General features: G+C 43.5%; 8 protein-coding genes across 8 annotated transcripts; 2 read left to right on the top strand and 6 right to left on the bottom strand.

Annotated features, from left to right (window-relative positions):
* Positions 1–85: 85 nt before the first annotated feature.
* O0I10_002276 (uncharacterized protein) lies at positions 86–3,037 on the bottom strand (the record flags this gene model as incomplete). Its single annotated transcript, XM_058482360.1, has 9 exons — positions 86–740; positions 809–879; positions 941–1,425; positions 1,483–1,727; positions 1,791–1,943; positions 2,003–2,254; positions 2,314–2,391; positions 2,449–2,597; positions 2,663–3,037. The coding sequence occupies 9 exons, from the start codon at positions 3,035–3,037 to the stop codon at positions 86–88; spliced, it is 2,463 nt and encodes an 820-aa protein (XP_058346858.1).
* Positions 3,038–3,453: 416 nt separating this feature from the next.
* O0I10_002275 (uncharacterized protein) lies at positions 3,454–4,650 on the bottom strand (the record flags this gene model as incomplete). The annotated part of the gene is made up of 4 exons (XM_058482359.1): positions 3,454–3,564; positions 3,627–4,238; positions 4,296–4,490; positions 4,552–4,650. 4 exons carry the CDS (start codon positions 4,648–4,650, stop codon positions 3,454–3,456), a joined length of 1,017 nt encoding a protein of 338 aa, XP_058346857.1.
* Positions 4,651–5,093: 443 nt separating this feature from the next.
* O0I10_002274 (uncharacterized protein) lies at positions 5,094–6,421 on the bottom strand (the record flags this gene model as incomplete). Its single annotated transcript, XM_058482358.1, has 4 exons — positions 5,094–5,332; positions 5,394–5,762; positions 5,822–6,047; positions 6,113–6,421. 4 exons carry the CDS (start codon positions 6,419–6,421, stop codon positions 5,094–5,096), a joined length of 1,143 nt encoding a protein of 380 aa, XP_058346856.1.
* Positions 6,422–7,465: 1,044 nt separating this feature from the next.
* On the top strand, positions 7,466–8,057 carry O0I10_002273 (uncharacterized protein; the record flags this gene model as incomplete). The annotated part of the gene is made up of 2 exons (XM_058482357.1): positions 7,466–7,652; positions 7,741–8,057. The coding sequence occupies 2 exons, from the start codon at positions 7,466–7,468 to the stop codon at positions 8,055–8,057; spliced, it is 504 nt and encodes a 167-aa protein (XP_058346855.1).
* Positions 8,058–8,328: 271 nt separating this feature from the next.
* On the top strand, positions 8,329–9,807 carry O0I10_002272 (uncharacterized protein; the record flags this gene model as incomplete). The annotated part of the gene is made up of 6 exons (XM_058482356.1): positions 8,329–8,644; positions 8,696–8,764; positions 8,829–8,993; positions 9,055–9,122; positions 9,178–9,424; positions 9,482–9,807. The coding sequence occupies 6 exons, from the start codon at positions 8,329–8,331 to the stop codon at positions 9,805–9,807; spliced, it is 1,191 nt and encodes a 396-aa protein (XP_058346854.1).
* A 3,964-nt stretch (positions 9,808–13,771) lies between these two features.
* O0I10_002271 (uncharacterized protein) lies at positions 13,772–14,983 on the bottom strand (the record flags this gene model as incomplete). Its single annotated transcript, XM_058482355.1, has 1 exon — positions 13,772–14,983. One exon carries the CDS (start codon positions 14,981–14,983, stop codon positions 13,772–13,774), a length of 1,212 nt encoding a protein of 403 aa, XP_058346853.1.
* A 1,883-nt stretch (positions 14,984–16,866) lies between these two features.
* Positions 16,867–17,725, bottom strand: O0I10_002270 (uncharacterized protein; the record flags this gene model as incomplete). The annotated part of the gene is made up of 2 exons (XM_058482354.1): positions 16,867–17,381; positions 17,467–17,725. 2 exons carry the CDS (start codon positions 17,723–17,725, stop codon positions 16,867–16,869), a joined length of 774 nt encoding a protein of 257 aa, XP_058346852.1.
* A 1,098-nt stretch (positions 17,726–18,823) lies between these two features.
* O0I10_002269 (uncharacterized protein) lies at positions 18,824–20,689 on the bottom strand (the record flags this gene model as incomplete). The annotated part of the gene is made up of 4 exons (XM_058482353.1): positions 18,824–18,893; positions 18,954–19,644; positions 19,703–19,857; positions 19,911–20,689. The coding sequence occupies 4 exons, from the start codon at positions 20,687–20,689 to the stop codon at positions 18,824–18,826; spliced, it is 1,695 nt and encodes a 564-aa protein (XP_058346851.1).
* Positions 20,690–20,761: the final 72 nt, after the last annotated feature.

The raw sequence follows: 20,761 nt of genomic DNA, 5'->3' as shown, positions 1-20,761 counted from the left end.
GTGTGAGCGTGTTGATGGTATACGGGGAACAAGAAAATGGATCAATGCAAATGGTGTGATAATCTTTTTTGGGGGGGGAGGATGCTCAGCAAAGACCTGCTTGCTTCATCATTGCCGCCAATCGCTTGTAATCCGCCAATAGCTCAGCTACTTCACCAATCTTGAGATCCTCCACTGATTTTTTATCGAGAAACTTTTGCATTGGTCCTTCCGCCTTGTTGATGGATTGTTGTTGCTGCCCTCGTGGGTTCCCAACGGAATGAATCAATTGTGAAGGTGCTTGCAATAATGCATGTAATGCATCAGGTCGTCTTGATAATGTACGTGTGGCACCACCACCACCACCACCTCCACCATCGGTGCTGCTACTACTGCTAGGGCTCAATGCACCACGTATACCACCACTTCCATTACTAGGCATATCCTTGAGTTCACTTTCTGTCACGGTTGAAGCTCGGCCCCGACTAGCGGCAGTAGCAGCAGTGGTATCAGTGGTTGGCGTTAATCCCGCTTTAGTCGGTGGTTTCCCTGCGTCACGTTGCCATAACCGTCCAAGCCCATCAAACATCTTGTAAGAGCTATCCACCATATCCGACATGAGTTTCAATCCAGCTGCTGCATCAACACTGCTACTACGTGGAGGTTCTGGTGGTGCAGGCGTTGTCTTTGGTGGGGTTGGTGGTGCAGGGGGTGATATACGACCGCTCATCTCTTTGCTGCTGTTCAAATCAGTGACATGGCTATAATATCAAGACGGGTATGAATGAGCACACATTGCCGATATGGATATCCCCAATTCTTTGTTTACCTTAAAACTTTGTCTGCTGATAGACCAAGACCAACTAGATTTGTCGTTTCCAAAAATGATACAGCTGCCATCTTTCATCGTGATACAAATATTAGAACCACATACATACCCATTTGGACAATAACAACTTACCATGTTTGTCAAACAATAACTTTCTTGTCCTGATATCCTTGATGGTCGCCGAAATCGATGAATAAATCGAAGATTGGACAAAAAGTTGGTTGGGTTGGATTTGACAATGGTGAAGATAAGGAGTGGCAGTAAGACATCGGCGCTGGCAGATCCAAGTGTTTGTCCTCCATCGGATAAAGCTGGGCTTTCAACAGAAGCGTTTTGCTGATCCTTCTCCTCATCTCCTTTGACCTTTTCCTGATCCTCATCATCTTCCTTAGGTTCATCCTCTTCATTCATTGTCAATGGACCATGGTCATCGTCGTTGTTGTTGTTGCTGCTGCTATCACCAAGGATACTGCTGCTTCCTGTTGCAGATGGCTTCCGGCTCATGGCCTTTTCCTCTTCGTTAGCAGCTGACATGGCATGCTTCATTTCTTGCACAACTTCCAAATCCGTGTCCAATTTAGCTTGTCGGTATTTCTCTGCAAATCCTTCAATAGCCTCTATTTCATTCGTTAGCTATACTTGTATAATAGAAAGACAATGATGAAAATACTTGCCAACGATGATTTGGTGTGTCTTGACAAGTCCTTCAAGTTTTCCCTTGGCATCTGGGATTGAGTTTAGCTGCTGAAGCTGCAAGCCGGCATCCTTGACGACCACATTGATATCATTGACATCCGATTCATCCTCCACAATGATACCCAAATGAGAAAGGTTCAAGTCGAGTAAGTTCAGTGCTGCAATTCGTGATTCAAGTGCTTCATCCTGCAATGTTTCATCTCCACCAGGCGTTGAGAATAAGCTATAAGCGACTAAGTTAAATGTTCATTCGCTTTTGCACATTCACCATAAACCTGCAGCATACCAATCATATAACTCGTAGCACACGTGGCACTCCAATGCATCCATATACTCGTCATTATTCTTCCTTGCAGCCATATCATCCAAAAAGTCAAGCACATGATTGCTGGCTTGGTCCAAATTTCTTGGTGGTCGCTTTCGATAACTCTTGATAAAGCTATCCCTTCCTCATCAGTAACCTATACACATATACACGACCCCCATTCCATCACTTACTCTTTGACTCGCCGATCATTCTCAATATTGGAATTACTCGAAGCGATATTGGATGCATGTTCACCTGGGTTGTTCTTGCGAGCTGCCTCCCAATCCACAACGTCATTTTTTGATATAGGCTTTTGGATAAGCATGGCAGAGATGATCTTGTCGTCTTTGAGTGGTAACTGAACATGGCTGTGAAGGATGTTGTACTTAGGACAATCCAATGGTATGGATGAAGGATCCAAGCTGAATGTGTCAAATAAAGACCTGTCATAAGGGAGCGTTAGTTTCATCCTCTACATCATCAATGTATCCAATGTACTTACTTTTTGCTTGAAGATCCTGAAATGATGGATGATATTTCTCGTTCGGATGGCAAGAGACCCAAAGCAACGAATTGGTCACTAGGGTCACGAGATGAGCTGATGTGTGTTTTGCATTCCCCAACTCTTTCCATATACCTTTGAAATGTGCCTCGTATGCCACTCAGGGAAATGACTTGCGACATGTCGTTGCTTGCTTGATACAAAATGACATGATCTTGGATGAATTCACGATCGATGATAGCGGATGGATGCGATGGTTGGGATACTGGTAACAATAACACGGCCTACAAAAGGAAATTGTCAATGCACACATACACACACATATAGGTAAATAGTGATGAAGGCTTACCTTGTCGCGTGTGAGAAGAAGATCAATAACATCATCAAATTCGCCGTCGTCTGCTGCCCGAAGACGTGATAATGCTAACATGCCCCACGAGTTGGTAGGTACTGGTATTGAAAACGAGGAAGCTATCGATGAGCCTGACGATGAAGAGAAGCTGTTTTGAAGACTGGAAAAGCTAGGCCGTTTCATGAGAGGCGCTGATGATCGAAGCAACGTGTCTGCACTGGCCATTCGTTGTAAGAAACTGGTTGACTTGTTGCTATTGCTGCTGCTGCTGTTGCTGCTAGCGCCGTCCTGTTGTTGTTGCTGCTGCTGCTGGTCGCCCTCGATGGATGGAGAGGACGCATCACCCATGTCGAATCGTCCAAAGCGAAACATGTTGAAGGAAGGGAAGAAAAGAATGTGGAATGGGAAAAAGGGTGGGTTGTCGCTATGTATGAGCCGGTAAGTGGGTAAAGCCCAACAAAGAGTTATATAATCACACTTGCGAATGAGCGGTGGTTTTTTGCATGGATCATCACAGCCAATCCAGTTTTATCATTTACGTTTGACAGGTTCCCTCAAGTTTGTTTGGTGTCTCTGCTCCACCATCCCATTCAAGTGTTCTTTGTTATCAACCAACCACCCTTCTTCTTGTCTTCCATCAAATGTAAGGAGTGCATTTACTCCTTGAAGCCTATGCATAAACCATGGATTTGGCGTTGTCGTATATCTATTATCAGAACACCCCCCCCTTGATTCTTATCAATCTGACACCATTTATGTATATTCTTTTTATTCCATAAACATTCATCCTAGTTTAGCCATGAAAGATCAGAATGAAACCATGCATCAAGCGTATACTCTTTAGCTTCTTCTTCATTAATAAGACGTGTGTAATTCACCTCGGCTCGAGCATCCATGTTCTATGCCATTCTACATGTCAGCATGACTTTGCATACAACATCATAATGCATAATACCCATACCTCTTGCCATGAACCAGGTCCTGTGTTATTGTATTCATAGTACTCAACATTTGAGTAATCACCAAGAGTACTTGAATACCAATCGCCCCATCCTTTTGGCTTGATGTGATCACCAATATATGAATTCATGTACACCACCTTGGCGTATTTCCTCCATGGTCGGCCAAGATCGACTTTTTGTGTGAGATCGACCCCATTTGTGTTCGGATCGGTGATAATTTGGCACTCATTGAAAATCATGGCCGAGGGAATAGCTTCATTTTCATCATGGTATTGACGCTTTTGGGCTGAGATGTGACCAGGACCATTCGATGCGATGATGCAGCGATCAAAGTAGCTCGATGCATTGCCAAAGATAAAGTCCACAGCACCAGCAATATAGCTCTCCTTGAAGTATTGGCGACCCGTCCATGATCGATTGCCAACAAATAAAGTATCTTGATAGCTGGTAAATAAACATTGGTCAAACACTGCCTTGTCACCATCCACGGTCACTGCTACGGATTGTGGACCTGAGAATGATAGCCCATAGGTTTGATTAAAGTTGATGTTGTAGGCTCGAAAGCCATCATTCTTAACCAACACCACCGAGGAATCCTCATCACTCACGCCCTAAGTTGTTAACATCAATTAGTGTTACATGCGTCCGTTATCCCCTTTATCACTCACATTGGTTGCCGTCGAGTTCCACGCAATCGTTACTGTATTGTCCTTGTATGAAGAACGCTGGCCATTTTTGGTATTGCCACGCAAGACCACTGGACCTGATCTATCAATCACCAGTTGTTCTTCGTATACACCGCTCTCAATCTCAATAACGTATGTATCCGAGTTATCTGGAAGGGATTTGAGCGCATCCCCAATCTGGATTTTTCATTCACTGAGTATTTCGCTGGACCATGCATATCCATAAGAACCCACTTACAGTATGAAAATGACCATTTCCATCACCATGCTGATTGACCTTGACAACGTTATCGGCCTTGGTGGGTGCAGCAATAGCCACTAAACACCCATAGCACATTGCAAACGCGTACAACAAGGAAAGCTTCATTGTCGTTATGGATATCAGCTAGTTTCCACACACACACCTGGAGATCACTTTTATACTCCCAAAGTAGGCCGTTACACACCTACAATTATAGGGCAATAGGTCTTCATGTTCCTTTATTCCTAAAGTCCGTAACAATGAAACGTGTTCCATCATTCTCATGCATCGTGGTAAATTGGTTCGGGTAAATCAATAGCTGTGGGAATGGTAAATCAGAAGAGCGTTTTCTTTTCCCTTCATTAGGTTTATTAATCTCCTTTTGTCATCCTTGTGTAGCATTTCCATCACAAATTGACATCATTTTTATAGGCTAATTTACTACATCTTACATTTGACAAGGCTCAACTATGTACAAAGGATGCTATGTAAGATGAAGCCTTGACGATGATAAAGAAATGGAGCGGATTAATTGATTATTATCGTGTTGCTGGAGCTGCTGTGGCGGTCGATGATAGCTCAATGCTGTCTAATTCAACGCTACGTTCTTCTACGTCGGGTTGGCGTTGCCGTCTACGGATAAAGAGGCGTTTTATGCGTGATGTCCATGATACGTTTTCATCTTTACTTGGTTGTTGTTCAGATGGAGGTGCTAAAGCAGCCACACAATCAAACTTGCATAATGGGCATTCACCCGACTTGGATGTCAACCAAGGATCTATAAAGCGTGCCATTGTCAATCATCCACTTTCTTTGTTTTTGTGTAAGAGATGCCTTACCAATACATTCACAATGGTATTCATGTTCACATGGTAGCTGCCTCACAGTATCACCATGCTCTAGCTTTTCCAAACAAATCACACATGTATATTCATCATCATCGTCTTCATCTTCTTGTTGCTTGTTATGGATGGCTGATGTATCAATCTTGGACGCATTGGAAATACGAGACGCTTTACGACGTACAGCACGATGTTCTTGAGCAGCTTGTTCACCTCCAATCGTGCGTGTAGGCATTTTATCCAACTGGTCAGAATCCAGAAGTTGTTTACCCATAGGAAGCATGTCAGGTGGTGGTGGGATAAGACCTGCTTCGACTTGTTGGCGGAGAATACGGTTTTTGCGTACAAGATGGAAATGCATGCCCACTAAAAGAGAGAGATGACATGTCAACATGTAGCTAAAAGGATGATGATGCTAATAGTACCTGATGTAATAAAGCCGATACCAAGTAAGACGATCATAATAATCAATGTCAACTCCCATGGATTCGGTCCATGTGAGTTTCCTGGCAACAAAAGTACACGTATGGCTTGTTGTTGTTGTGGAGATGCCTTCGATGCTAAATCGGCAATCGAGTGCTCAAGATGAATGCCCATATCAGGATCAATGTGATAGACCGGAATCGCGATGCCTGCCTCCGATGGGATGTGCTATATCAAAATTAAGGTGTTCGTATGTAAACCTCAAGAGGTATTAATGCGCATGGATGATTTACCATTTCATTATTCACATAGTCACCAGGGAAAGTATTGCCGCTGGTGGGTGCTTCTTCACTAAAAGCAACCACACCCTGAGCACCATCCTGTTGTGCTAACTTGATCTTTTCAACCAACGTACACGGTCCACCGCCTTTGACAAGTGCAACACGTGGAATTGAATGCTGATAGTCATTGTTGAAGAAGGTTGTGGTATTTTGTTGCTGTTGTGATGGACATGACTTGCCACGGTCGTACAAGATACCTCGTAATCCGCTGCCACTTGGTTGTGTCAGGTTGGAAGCTGGTCGAACATCATCGTCGTACATGACAGCAGGGATGTTGGTTGCCACCTCGCTAATTGAACTTGAGTTGGCATAGAGCCAAACAACATCTTTTTTGTTGGGGTATCATTTAGCCCATTCATGTTGACAATCAGGCCCAAGAGGTTCATTATTATTATGATGTACCTTGTGTGATGGCTGGATTGGAGAACAAATTGAACAATGATGCATGAGCCCTTGGGAGTAAAAGTGATACTATCGTGATCAAGGCCGATATTATGGAAAATGAATAATACATCGTACAAGTTGATAAACGGAATGGATGTGAAAAAAGATGTGATCAAAGCAACATTTGTTCAAGGAGCCGAAAAAAAATGAATGACTGCTGGATGATGATGCGTGCGTGGAAGGGGAGAAAATCGGAGGATGGTAGATTGAATGAATGGGGAGAAACGAGAACGAAAAGAAAGAAAAGAAAATAGATAAGCGAGCGTGGTCAAACTAAACCAGGGAGTTGGGGGGGGGGTTGAGGTGCAAGATTGATGATGAGAGAAAGGAGAACAAGGCCAAAGACCAACATACAGCATCAGCCCATGTGGTTGCATGGTTCAATGGGAGCTGTCGTCGTTGTATATTATTTAGTCGATTACTGCCTTTCCAATAACCCACTGTGACACACTTCTTACATGTGATGTATATGCACATGGCCATCGTAACATGGTAAATTATCATTGTCGGTACCTGCATTTGGATGCCAGGAAAAAGTCAAGCTGAGTAGCAGCAGTGATGTGGATTGCATACCGAGCCAAAAGGAGAAGATCGACGATGGATGATTGATACACAGACATTGCAAGTTTGTATATTTATCTCTCTTCTTTTTTATTCCCCTGAACCTACTTTTCTATCTCTCTTCTACATTCTATATACCAAACACGAACATCCTACACAAATACGTGGATTTGCCCTTTATACAAACACTTGTTGGCTCTCCTTGATCGATATTCGTCGCCTTCCATTCAATTCATCACATCGTTTCTTGCTTTCACACGCTTGTACTTTGATTGAGTTGTAGCACTCCTTTTAGCCGTTATGGAGGAGGAAAAAGCACCTACACGATTCACTCTTTGCAACGATCAGCAATGCTGTAAACGTTTCAATTACCTTGACTTTGCCACAGTCCATACCTTCATTGACGGTCCTGATCCGCGCGACCATTTCGCTAATGAACGCAACACACTCATCTGGCTTCGTACTGGGATGATACTTGCATTGATTGGTAAGAATGCCAATGGCGGTGGGAAAAAAGGGGGGCCACACAAAATCATGCATGTCCATTGACTTACTAATCCCGAACGGGTAAAAAGGATTCATGACAATGCTTGATTTACGCACCAAAGTATTTGCACCCTCACAATCGTTACCATGGACCGAACGAGTGGATTCGATGGAAGTACGAGCCATATCATATGCTTTTATTGCCTTGGGGATTATCACTATATGCGTCGGCGTGCGCATTTATATGCGTAATCTCAATCAGATTGTCAACCGGTATTTGACAGTGGGTCATGGCTGGATTGGATATACCACAGCAACCGTCATCATGCTTTTTGCCATTGTTGTCATGTCTCTTGCTCTTTCATTGCCAAAAGTATCCTCTTTCTCCACTGCATCCAATAATTAGCACGCATTCCTCCCGTATCCATGTATACCCTACCTAGCAACAGCGATACTACACTACTCATACATATATAAAGACGCAGTCTTTTTCATTATCCCACATACCATTCATTCACACACAAATCTCACGTGGATTGAACGCTATCATGACCATCACTGTCTTAAGCAATGTTGTTGCTGGAGGTGGATTTTGCACGTGAATTCCGTATTGAGACTCGTCCTCGCGCATAAATCGTTGGCCTCTTTCTCTCCCTCACGTTGCCACCCATTCCGCCATGACGGTCCTGATCCTGCTGCTGCTCTTAGGTGCAGTAGGCCCACTTTTCTTTATCCTCTACAACAATGCAAAGCCGGTCGAAACTCAACTGGGATCCAGCAATGTGCAAACTCGATGGGCCCAACGGCTCAATCTTTTAGTGGGTGCATTGGGCATCGTTCCTACGTTCATGCGTGTCTATGCTATCGGTGTCACTGATACGATAACGACGACATTATGGCGACGTGGTGTCTCTGGAACTATATTGTACAAGGACGCGGTTGACCAGCTTACACAGTCATGTGACAAGAAGGATAGGGTTGCCTTGGTGACAGGTACAGCAATACTTGGCATATACAAGGATTCATGCTAATCATCTTAGTTAGGTGGCGATTCTGGCATTGGATTTGAGATTGTGAAAGGACTCTTGAAGGTTGGATATCGTGTTATCATTGGTAATCAACGCATTCCCAATCCACCGCATATTGCTGGTCGACTCATGGATAGTGGTGCCTGTAGCTTCTCGATCAAGGAAGATGGCAGAATTGGCCAAGAAGGAACTAGGTGCTGGTGATGATGCATTATCATATATCTTGGTGGATTTGGCATCCTTCAAAAGCGTACATGCCTTTGTCAACAAGGTACAAGAAAAGATACCCAAAGGATCGATTGACATTTTGATCAGTGAGTATATTGGCAATGGCCTATAATGATGCTGGGAATACTGAAAAGTGCGTGTATATAGATAATGCAGGCGTGATGAATGTACCATGTCATATCACTGAAGATAATCTCGAGAGCCAATTCCAAATTGTAAGATGTATTTATGGTTCCATTCATGCAAATCCTCACTAATGCTGATATTTAGAATTGTTTATCACCTCTATTACTTACGCTGATGTTGTTGCCATGGATTAACAATAAGCGTGGTCGTATCCTGTTTGCATCCAGCTCTACTCTCTATGGATCGTCTCAAATCGACATTTCACTTGCTGGCAGGCGATATATCGTGGATGGATTGACGAATTATTCACAAAGCAAGAGACTGGTTGCTTTATTGACCCGGTGTCTTCAGGATCATCTTGACAAGTATCATGTGAACATTAAAGCCTTCTGTGAGTATGGATAAAACATGCACATTGACACGATACTTATGGTAATCAACCTACTAGGTTATCATCCTGGGGCCGTTCGAACCAAGCTCTTTGCACACACCACACTATTCACATTACCATGGTTGAAAACCATCTTCGATTTCATCATGCTCACTCCCAGCGAAGGAAGTTTGACACCTTTATACCTGTGCCTTGCTCCCATGCATGATCTCGTCAAACATGGTGGAAAATACTTTTCGGATACTGTACCACAGCCAATCCCCCACGCTACTCCATGCTCAGAGCCGGATGATGTGCATAAATCTCTTTGGGCACAGGCCTTGAAACTTTGTCAGCTAGGAGAGACCGATGCAGCTACTTTAATTAGTACATGCCAATCATAATTGTTTTTCTGATAATATAAAGGATTAGTGACCCTGGTTTCTCGCTTTGCTCGTAGACTTTTGACTTCTTGTTGAATGAATGGTTTAACACTTACTAACAATAGGATGCATAGTAGAGATCTTACAATAAGCTTACACGCTTATGCAACCACACTACATTCTGGTAGTATACATTTTACAAGAACCTACAATACCTTGCCATCTATAATTACATCAAAAGACTATCTTTATGGTAACCTACCCCGATACAATGTTCAAAAAAGCAACGAACACATACCCTTTTCCTCCCATTCTCGATTGTTGCCTAATACATTGCATATGAACGATTCTCCTGCTCCAGCCCAACATCTCCATCGTTCAACTTTCTTGATCCGTGGGGATTTGACTAAGCTACGCTCAAACAAAGAATTGTCAATTTTTGTAATCGCAGACCCTGCGAATGTCCCCGACTCTCCAACATTTGGACGCTCCCATTTAAAATTGTCGTAATGGACCATGAGGTTTTTATAAAATAAACTTGATCAGCGTCCCCAAGAGCACCTTCTGACCTATTTTCAAGTTCAAGGTGGGCAACTTCGGCGCGGTGGGCCGCCCGCTCTTGTGTTCCCATCCATTCACCATGTCTCCTACATTTGGGCCGTCCCGCGTTCGAACTCTTCATAATGAAGCATACGGTCTTTTTTAGGATATCGTGATCGGCATATCCAAGAGCACCTTGTGTGAAAGTTTCAGGATCGATAGAGGAAAGCTCAATATCAAGGTGTGATGTACAGTGTGCATGCATTTATACAAGAGGTGTCCGAGCTATTTAATTTCCACTCTCTTTCCACTCCCACAACCTCTTGTCTCTTCCTCCCATTCTCAACTGTTGCCCCATTCAAGTATACAACCACCATCTGCAAACGATCGTCCTGCTTCAACCCATCATGTCAATCCTACAACTACCTTGATCCGATTGTCTTGACTGAATGGCAAAGCCTTTGGCTTGTACACGCCCCCAACACGCCTTGTTTGATACTACACACTGTCTAGCACACACATCTGCCACGATCAAACGCAACGGCATTCATTCCAGCAGTTGCTATTCACTCCATTGTCTCAAACGGCATTCACATTCTTGTCGCTCTACTACAACACACGCTCTTGCACACTTCTTTGCCACGACCAAACTTGACAGCAGTTACCATTAGGAAAGTCTTCACTCCCTTCGCTCAAGTTACTTGCAGCAGCCTGCCTTGTGGCCTTCATCACGTGAACAGCAGATAGCCATGGTGTGGAAGCAGCTTTATTTACATGTAGCAACTTGCTTTGGTACATATGGATTCCAATGGATGATGCCATATCAGCTATCAAGTACGCCGCAACACCTGGTTGAGCAGCGCTGGAAATGACCAAGAAAATGGTAGATCAACAGCAGGATGGAAAAGGGAACATATCAACAACGGCCCTTTCAACCAACGTATTGGATTTACAATGGTTATGGATGGATGCGATCAAGTGCAACGATGAAAAAGAGATCCTGGAATGTTGCTTTGGTTACTTTTCGCGCCGTCAACAGGAACGACGGATCATGACGCGTGGATACGGCTGAGGATGATGATGGCTTGGATGGGATCAGCGAAAAGGCTTGTATCTTTGACGAAAGAAGGTGTTTTACAGCGATGGATAGCATTGGAGTACTCAAGGCAAATCATGCAGCACCTATTCTCCAACAACCAAGAATACAATGACACAACTATCCCTGTTGCCTCGATGTGATTCATCCTTATCTTATCAACTTGCAATGTTACCCCTTCATCATAGTATTAGTTTATAGACATCCACACTACCATGTGCTATTCTTATACTTTTTCATTGAATGAAGATTGGATTCGACGTAATACTTGGGATGGGCAAGATGTGCATCACTTGGTTGATTTTTTGAGTGAAAGGGGAAGGATAAATAAGAAGATCGGACAGCGAGATTCGATCATTTACGTTATCGTATCAAGACGTTGTTGTCCCTTGTCGTCGAAGCTTCCTAGATCACTATGATAGGCAACGGCAATTCTCATACGCTTGATTTATGAGGATAATCAATTCAGAGTGATGATGCCCAACAGAGTGCTTGTTACGTACGCTTGGTTCATTGTAAGCTTAATTCATTATGTTCGAGGAGTGAGCAGTGAGCTGCTGTGATACAATGCAACATAAACACAAGTATATGAACATACCATGTTTACCTATAACGATCTTCATGTAACGTTATCCTAAGCAACCTTATATAAGAACAAACTATATTCCGTACGAGGCTACAATAGGCGGACCTTATCAAAGGCATACAGGGGATGGGTAATCATGCACTTTCCACCAATAGGATCTACCCAGAAGTGTTGACATTGGACCTGTTACACAAAGACGTCTCCTGCACCTCTGAGTCTAGTAACTAGTATGAGTGAGGTCATTGACAATGAACAAAGGCCACTCTTCATGTAGCATCACGCTTACAGTATATGTAAAACATAAACACGGACATATCTCAAAACTTTATAATGAAACGTGAGGTCTTTAATAGAACAATCTTGCTCGGCGGGGTGAAAGCGATCTTGTGTCAAACTATGAAGTCCATCGTGGCCATTCCCAGATTTCGCAATGTCGCCACCAGCCAAATTGGATCTGGGGGTCGACCTCTTCGACGACGACGACCAAAAAATATTTTTTGGGCTGTTTGCGACATTCTTTCACACAAGGTGCTGTTGGCCAAGCCGAGCCCATTGCTCTATTGAAAACCCCACGTTTCATTGTAAAGTTTGGAGATACAGGCACCTTTATGTTTGTAAGCGTGATGCTATATGACAAGTGGTCTTTGTTCATTGCCAAGTAGCTAGACCCTGGAGAGCCAAAGATGCAGAAGGTCCTCTTTGGGTAACTCAGCTAAAAAGTCAGGACTTCAGGGACAATGCATGATAGGTACGCAACCCTCACTTTTATGTCATACATTGGCAGCTAATAGCCACTTTTGTGCATTCCCAAATTTTGTGCATTCTATTGTAGGTGGACGATGCTCCTGCTCTAGACATTCATTTCCATGATTAAAGCAGGTTGATCCGAGATGATTTGGTTGAGTTACGCTCACACAAGATTACATCGGTTGAGCTACATCGAGCGTGCTCTATGTCCAGAGTGATATAATCTCTCTTTGACCGTAGCTCAGTCAAATCAGCTCGGATCAACCTACTTTAATCATGGAAATGAATGTCTAGAGCGGGGGCATCGTTCCCATGCAGTGGATCTCGCAACAATGATGATTGGATAAAAGTGGCCGTTAGCTGGCAATACATGCCTGTTCCTAGATGATCCATAAAGTAATTATACATTGACCCTTTCATTCATGCAAACGTAGCTGTGTCACATTACACGAGCCTCTGCACCTTTTGCTCTGCCAGGGTCCACCTACTTGACAATGAACAAAGACCACTCTTCATATAGCTTCACGCTTACAAACGTAAAGATGCCTGTATCTCCAAACTTTACAATCAAACGTGGGGTTTTTATTACAGCAATGGGCTCGGCTTGGTCAACAGCACTTTGTGTGAAAGTTTCACGTTCAATGTTGCAACTAGCCCAAAAAATATTTTTTGGTCGTCGTCGTCGAAGAGGTCGACCTCCAGATCCAGTTTGGCTGGTGGCGACATTGCGAAAACTGGGATTGGCAAGCTTGATCGTGAAACTTTCACACAAGGTGCTGTTGACCAAGCCGAGCACATTGCTGTAATAAAAACCCCACGTTTCATTGTAAAGTTCGGAGATACAGGCATCTTTATGTTTGTAAGCGTGATGCTATATGAGAAGTGGTCTTTGTTCATTGTCAAGTATTTATATGGAGGCTTTTGGCCTCGTTTTATTGGGAGTGCATCGAAGAGTGGCACCCCAAAATCGGAACGATATTGAAAAAACGTACAAGAACTACGTATTGAAGGAATGACTACGTCGGGCTATAGTCCCTCGGTGGCGAGGGACTTCCCGAGAAATGAGAGGAAGGGGTAGAGGATGCAAAAGGTTGACCGTTCTGTTTAAGAGATTCAGCAAGAAGATCAAGAGCTGAAGGTGTCAAGAAAGCGGTGATTTGCTTGGCTTGGTCAGACATAGGGTAGGTATCGTGAATATGGCGAAGGAGCCCGGAGGTGAATTGTGGCGTCGGCAAAGGCATGTTGTCATCGAAATTATCAGGTGTGTACTCGTTAATGATATTGTCGTTATGGCTTTCAATAGACGATAGATCAAGTTTCAACATGGAGATATCAGACGTTTGGCTGTTGGCAGATTGCGACGAAGGTGAATGAGGCATAGGTGGTGTCGTAGGACTGGATGAATCAGGCTTGGGTTTACGGTTGAGACACTTAGCGGCGCGATGGCCTGTTTGGCCACATGACCAACAAACACGAGAACGAGTAGCACGATTAGGGCATGCAGATGTAGCGTGACCAGCTTGATGGCAATGAAGGCAATGGAGCGGCATTTCTGCCCACGTAACATGAAACAGGTCGTCTGAATTGGGCCATGGAACTGTGTGGCGTAATGGAGTTGTACCAGATTTGGCATTATTAATTTCCAGAGTGGCATAGCCTTTGCCCATGAAGAGGTGAGAATCATAATCGCGAAGGATACCATAGTCGAGGACGTTGCCATAGTCGGAAAGTGCTTCTTGAATACCATTTGATAACGTGTCCCTTGTGGTAAAGGGTAGATCACTAAGCTGAAGGTGTACAAGGCGAGCATCAGGAGAAAGAGGTATCGAAGGTAAAATACATTGGTTGTCAGGGAAGCTGATACCCATGAACTTGATTTTGCTATAGTCTTTTTTGTCGGCGATAAAGAGTTCGACAATGCGACGTGCGTGATCAGAGTGGAGGCGTACTCCACAGTTGTTAGGAAACTTGCTGTTGATATGACGAAGTATTTCAGCACGGTGTTCAGGTCGAGAGGTGAAATCAAAAAACAAGCTGGGACAAGAAGCTGGTGAGCCGCCTACTTTCCACACGTTGGAGTGTGTGGCCGATTTACGACCTGTAGGTGTCTTCAAAGAATCACGAATGAGCGAAGGACGACGTGTAGCTTTAGCATACGAGAGACGTTGTGGACGATTTTGTGTGCCTGTTTCCTTATCAGGCAATTTGGTTAAATTCTGGGAAGACATGTTCATTGTCAAGTAGGTGGACCCTGAAAGAGCAAAAGATGCAGAGGGTCGTGTTGTGTAACACAGCTACTTTGCATGACTGGAAGGATGGAAGGATGATGCTGTATACTATTGACAACAGCCCATACATTGCGAGCTAACAGCAATTTCCTCACAATCGGCACTGTTGCCCAATCCAATGCATGTGAATGATTGTCCTGCTCCAGCTCATCATTCCCATCATTCAACTTTCTTGATCCGATGAGATTTGACTGAAAAACGCTCAAACACAGAAGTATCGCCCAATATGAGAAAAATCATTTTGCAAAGTTATTTGTAAACTGCCAGCTAACAACCCATTCCTCCCATTCACCTTTGTTGCCCAACCCAATGCATATGAACGATTGTCCTGCTCCAGCCCATCATATCCATCCTTCAACTTCCTTGGTTCAGGGGGATTTGAATGAGCAAACTCAAACACAGAAACATCATCCAAGTATCAGAACAATCAAGTTAATTTCTACTTCTTCCTCTCCCACTTTATTTCCTCTTCCTCCCATTCTCAACTGTTACCCCAATCAAGTACAACTACCAACTGCCAACGATTGTCCTGCTTCAACCCATCATGTCAATCCTACAACCACCTTGATCCGATTGTCTTTGACTGAATGGCATCGTCCATGGTGTATACGCCTCCCTTGACACTTCCCCATCTCTTGTACAATCCTCGACCACTATCAAACGAACAGCATTCATTGCAGCAGCTGCTGTTAGCGATGTCTTTACGCCATTGCCTCAAACAGCGTTCTTCCTTTGCAGCAACTAGTGTTACGGCCTTGTCACGTGGACAGCAGATAGCCATTGTATAGAAGCAGCTTTATTTACGTGTAGCAACAACTTGCTTCAATACAAACGAATTCTTATGGATAAGGATATGGATCTGAATAATGGTTTTGTACGTGGAATGAAAGGATTGGTATATGTACAATACGTGGAAAGAGGGTGTATCCATTGTCAACATGGCTATCATCCTGGACCATTATGCTACTTTACATCCGATTCCATGGCAGCGATCACCACCCTTTGTGCAACCTGACAACTATCTACAACCATCATCATCATCCAACTCGACGTTTTGACACGCCATCCATGTTATTCGCCATCTCATCCATTCATCTTTTCACATTGTACGCTCAAACGATAGAAGCTTTCCCAAATCAATGCGACTTCCTGTTTGGAGCAATTCTTTGTACCTCACAATCAATCTATCTCTTGTGAATGTTGTTGGATTAAAGGATTACATTAGCGAATACGGGATTGTGTTGGCCAACCATTTCTAAGATTCTATGATGTGAGAGATCTTCCTTCTTCCTGTGTTGGACTCGCCGTGTGTTAGGACTTGATGGATTGCCTTATACATAGAATGATTTATGATATGGTAAATGTAGAATTGTATCCACTTTTGATGCTATGATAAAGGAAAAAGAGAGGAAGCGAAGGGATTTGATTGATTCATTGTGTCTTGAACAAAGGCTGTATTCGATATCACTCAACCCCTTTTTCTATTTATATGTAGATCTTGTCAGTAACGTCATAACACACGTTCCTCTTTGTGATTTAGGTCTTGTAAGGTAGCTATTTTATCAATATACGGCGGGAGTTACTGCTGACATCAATCGAGAATTATATACAACTACTGCTACTAGAGAGAGCGTGTGTGTGTAAAGGTTAGAGAATACTAGCGGGGAATAAGAAGTGCGGTGGAAAGAGAAGGTAGTGGGATGACAATAATCATCATGCTATGGAAGCTGGTAATAAAGGAAGAAGGGGGGAATACAATACTCGGCGTTTGGAAGGGATGTTCCTTTTTTCAATGTACAACAAGAAGCTTTGACAATGATTCTTTACAAGGTTGCTTGTTCAGTTAGGTAGTTTTCAAGCACGATCTTTACACCTTGGTGTATACGCTTGTCGAACTCGATAGCGAGGATACCACCAATATCATGGAACCAGGAACGTAGCCATTGACGTGTGTTGACAGCTTCGTTTGCTTTGGGTGGTGGCAATGATGACATTGTGTTGTCTTTGGACGCTGTTGTTGTGGAAGTAGTTGAAAACAAGGAATTGAGAATGGCATTGATGACGGTAGCAGAATCCATTTCCACGCATTGATTGAAAGCAGCAGAATCCACCATAGATTCTCGAACGATCGTCGAAGCTGTTTGTTCAGCACGGATCAATGTTCCAAGTTGATAAGCGAGTCGATGGTTGAGATCAATCATGGCATCCTGGCCACGAACGACCACTCGCAAGTTATTTACAAGTAGAGGGCGTATGGATGAATTAAGGTTGGCTCGCAACTGAGACAATTGGTTTTCGAGTGATGGCATTAACAGTGAAAGCGATGTACGGCACTCGACTATTTTCGGCAAGGCAACATGATATAAAGATTAGACCCAGATAAAACCCCATTATGCAATGTGTGCTCTTTTCAATGAACTTACCATCGTCTTTGATTTGATAGTGACGAGCACTCATTAACGTTGTTGGTGCTGATGCATACATGCTTTCGCTGACAACTTCCATGACTTGATCTACAATTTCTTCATAGTACTCAGCAAGTGTGTCTTGCACAAAAGTGGATGGTGCGATTGTTGCGCCTGTAAACGATTTTTGGAGTTGAATAGGGATAGCGGAAACGATGGAGGAGGATATAAACAATGCTGAAGCAGTGTACAGCAACAAGGAACGTGCACTTGGCATGGTATTGTTGTTAAAGGAAAGTATGGGGGTTATAACGAAATACAAAAGAGAAGCAAAAGCGAAAGAGAGGTTTAGGTCGCATCTGCAAATGGATCTGTGTCTATTATACAAAATAAGAAATGGAAAAGGGGGGTGGGATGGAAGGAGGAGAGAGAGACAGCGAATGATTGAGGACCCTCAACATGTGTAACATAATAACCATAATGGGCGATGTTGCAAGAAACCTTCTCTTTCGAAAGTGTGTTCTCTTCTGCTAGTTCCAAGAAAACCAACATCGTCTACAAACGTCGATAAAAAGTTAATTAACATTCTTGTGGTTCTCTTTCATGTATTGCCATGGCAAGCGGAAACGGGAAATAGTGGCTGCAGATGGTTGCAGAAACAATACCTATAAGCCTTACCGCTCTAAATTAGCTCAGTTGCAGCATATGGGAGCGACGTACAACCGCAACCCGTTTTCTCACCATGGATCATCAGCCTATATCACATAACCCAGGACTAACTAGTTTTTTGTTTCCCTTCATATAAACAATATCAATGACTGTTGCAAACAGCAGACCAGCCACGTGTTACCAGAGGATGAATCCTTTCCGATTTCCGTCGTCGTCTCTTTTACAAGCCTGTGTATCGTCAGCCCCCGCTAGCCATGTTCACTCTCTTACATATGGAGTGAGCCATCTTGTGAAAGCCCGTGGGACAACTGTATGCCCTCAGCCATATGCATAGTCAACTTGTAAGAAACCCACATGCTTCAAACAGGAATATCAAATAATGGGGTGGCATGACCAACCATATACGCCAGCAGGATTTCGAGCATCGAATCTCAGGAAAACGATATTAACGTAGATCAAAGATCTCAAAGAAGAGTGGTTTGTCGAACGCAGCGCATGTTTTATTATCGTTGCGTAACAATAAAATACATCTAATGTTAAAGATCCACTGTTAGAGAAAGTCGTATAGATGATTGCTGAATGCAGTATAGCAGCATTTATTATGTTTGATGTCAAAAAATTGCATATTTGTACAGAATGGCATCTTCTTTACGTAGCCATTTGGTATCCTCTACTACAACTGCTAATGCGGCAAATCGGATCACTCTTAATCCTCCTTTTTGCGTGACCTGGCAAGTTGCTTCATGTCATGCATCCACGCCTTTTCCTTCCAGACCCTGGTGGAAACATACGGGGGGTCAACATCCATGTTTCTCGATATTCAACAATCCACTTACGTTATACCGGCAACGATCAATGCGCATAATCCACCAATGCCAATATGGATCGCCTTTTGTTGTAACGTATCCCAACCCACCATTTGCTCGGACCATCGAGTGACACCCCACGCAACCATAAAAGCCGCCATGGTGAGCTTGCTTGGGAACCAGCTTCGTATCCGTAGCTGAGGGATCGTATCACCGAAATAGCACGAGATGTAATTCCAGCTGTAGGCGATGCGAATAGACAAGTTGACCATATTGGCGAGGACCAAACCAATGGCACCCAAATCCAATACGTGCATGAAAAAGTATCCAGCCACCATAAAACATGCCGAAAATCCAATCATGTAATAACTCAAGCGGGACAAGTCCTTTTTGGTAGCCACGGCTTGCACGAATCCTTCGGTCACGCCATTGACGCCCATGATTGGCACATACATGCAATACACTGACAGCACTGCTGGAGCATTTCGATGCACTGACCACTCTTTTCCCACAAGTAAATCGATCAATGTTGCTGTATAGTTGGTGGCAAAGCACGTAAAAAGTAAGCCGAGTAAAATATGGCCACGAAGCGTCATCAAGAGCACATTGGCAGCTGTTTGCATACTGGATTTGTTCTTTTCCCCGTTACTGAGAAGCTTTGAAAAGAGCGTACGGGTGGTTTCTTCAAGCGGTTGAAATAAAATACGCACAATAAGAGATCCTATACCATTTCCCGTGGTTAATGTATATCAAAATAGCAAGCATGGTACACTACCTACCATAATTGACAACAAAAGCATAGATCCCTTGGTCATTATCGGAGCATATAGCAGAGATCAGCATCTTGTCTCCTTCCGTCAACACATGTTTGAGCAAAGATTGCTTGGTCAATGTAGACGCCAGGTTGAGCATCGTCTTATCAAAGTAATAAAACCTACATCATATGTGTGTGAGAAAGAGATGCATCACGTGCCATAAACCATGTACCTTCCATTCGATGCCTTGAGTCTCTGTGGGAATAATGCACTTGTCTTCATTTGTTGTGATCGCACCTTGTTGAAAAAGAAAGCAAAGTATCCAAACATCATGATCAATCCAAATGCCATTTGTGCAACAGCAAAGGCAAGTACACCATAGGCATTGTGTGATGATGTTGCTCCAAGTAGTGTCATGCCGAATGTAATAAAGCATCGAACCAATACAGCGACACCTTCCACCGAGACACGTAACGAAAAGTACAGCCGATTCATGGCGAGGATAAAAAGAGGTTCCACAAGCAACTCTGCAAATGCTGCTGCACCAAAAAGAATCACGGAGGTACGATAATAAGGATACTTCAATGAAGTCGCATCATCAATGGTTGATAGATAGTATCCACATGCCAACAACGTCGTTATCAATCCAAGAGCTGTAGGAATATAGGCAAGGTTGGTGACCTTTTGCTCTTCCTCCTCCTGCTCCTTGTCATTGTCACTACTCTCCTCGCTTCCACCTCGTAGCAATGCACATCGAAATCCCTCGCGTGAAATAAAGAGAATGGTTGACAATAATAACTCAAGCTTGACTGAAGCAATGCCGAGTGTTTCTGCTGTGGTATAACGAAGTACAATCTGATGGAGGCCGAATGTCAACATGCGTGAAGAGAACTGTAACAGCACGAGATAGTAAGCGCCCTTGGCTGTAGACGCTAGCAAGTTGTCATTGTTGTTGTTGCTTTTTCCCGTTGACTGAACAGAGCTACTGGTAGAGCCCTTGGCCGTTGTCATGGATAGAACAAAGAACGTGAAAAAGAAGTTAATGAATGAATTCTTTACAATGCCGCTGATCCAATGCAGGGT

The sequence above is a fragment of the Lichtheimia ornata genome (assembly GCF_029851405.1).
Source record: "Lichtheimia ornata isolate CBS 291.66 chromosome Unknown scaffold00006, whole genome shotgun sequence".
Lineage (NCBI taxonomy): Eukaryota > Fungi > Mucoromycota > Mucoromycetes > Mucorales > Lichtheimiaceae > Lichtheimia > Lichtheimia ornata.
The sequence above is the reverse complement of the archived record's forward strand: the minus strand, read 5'-3'. Positions and strand labels throughout refer to the sequence as shown.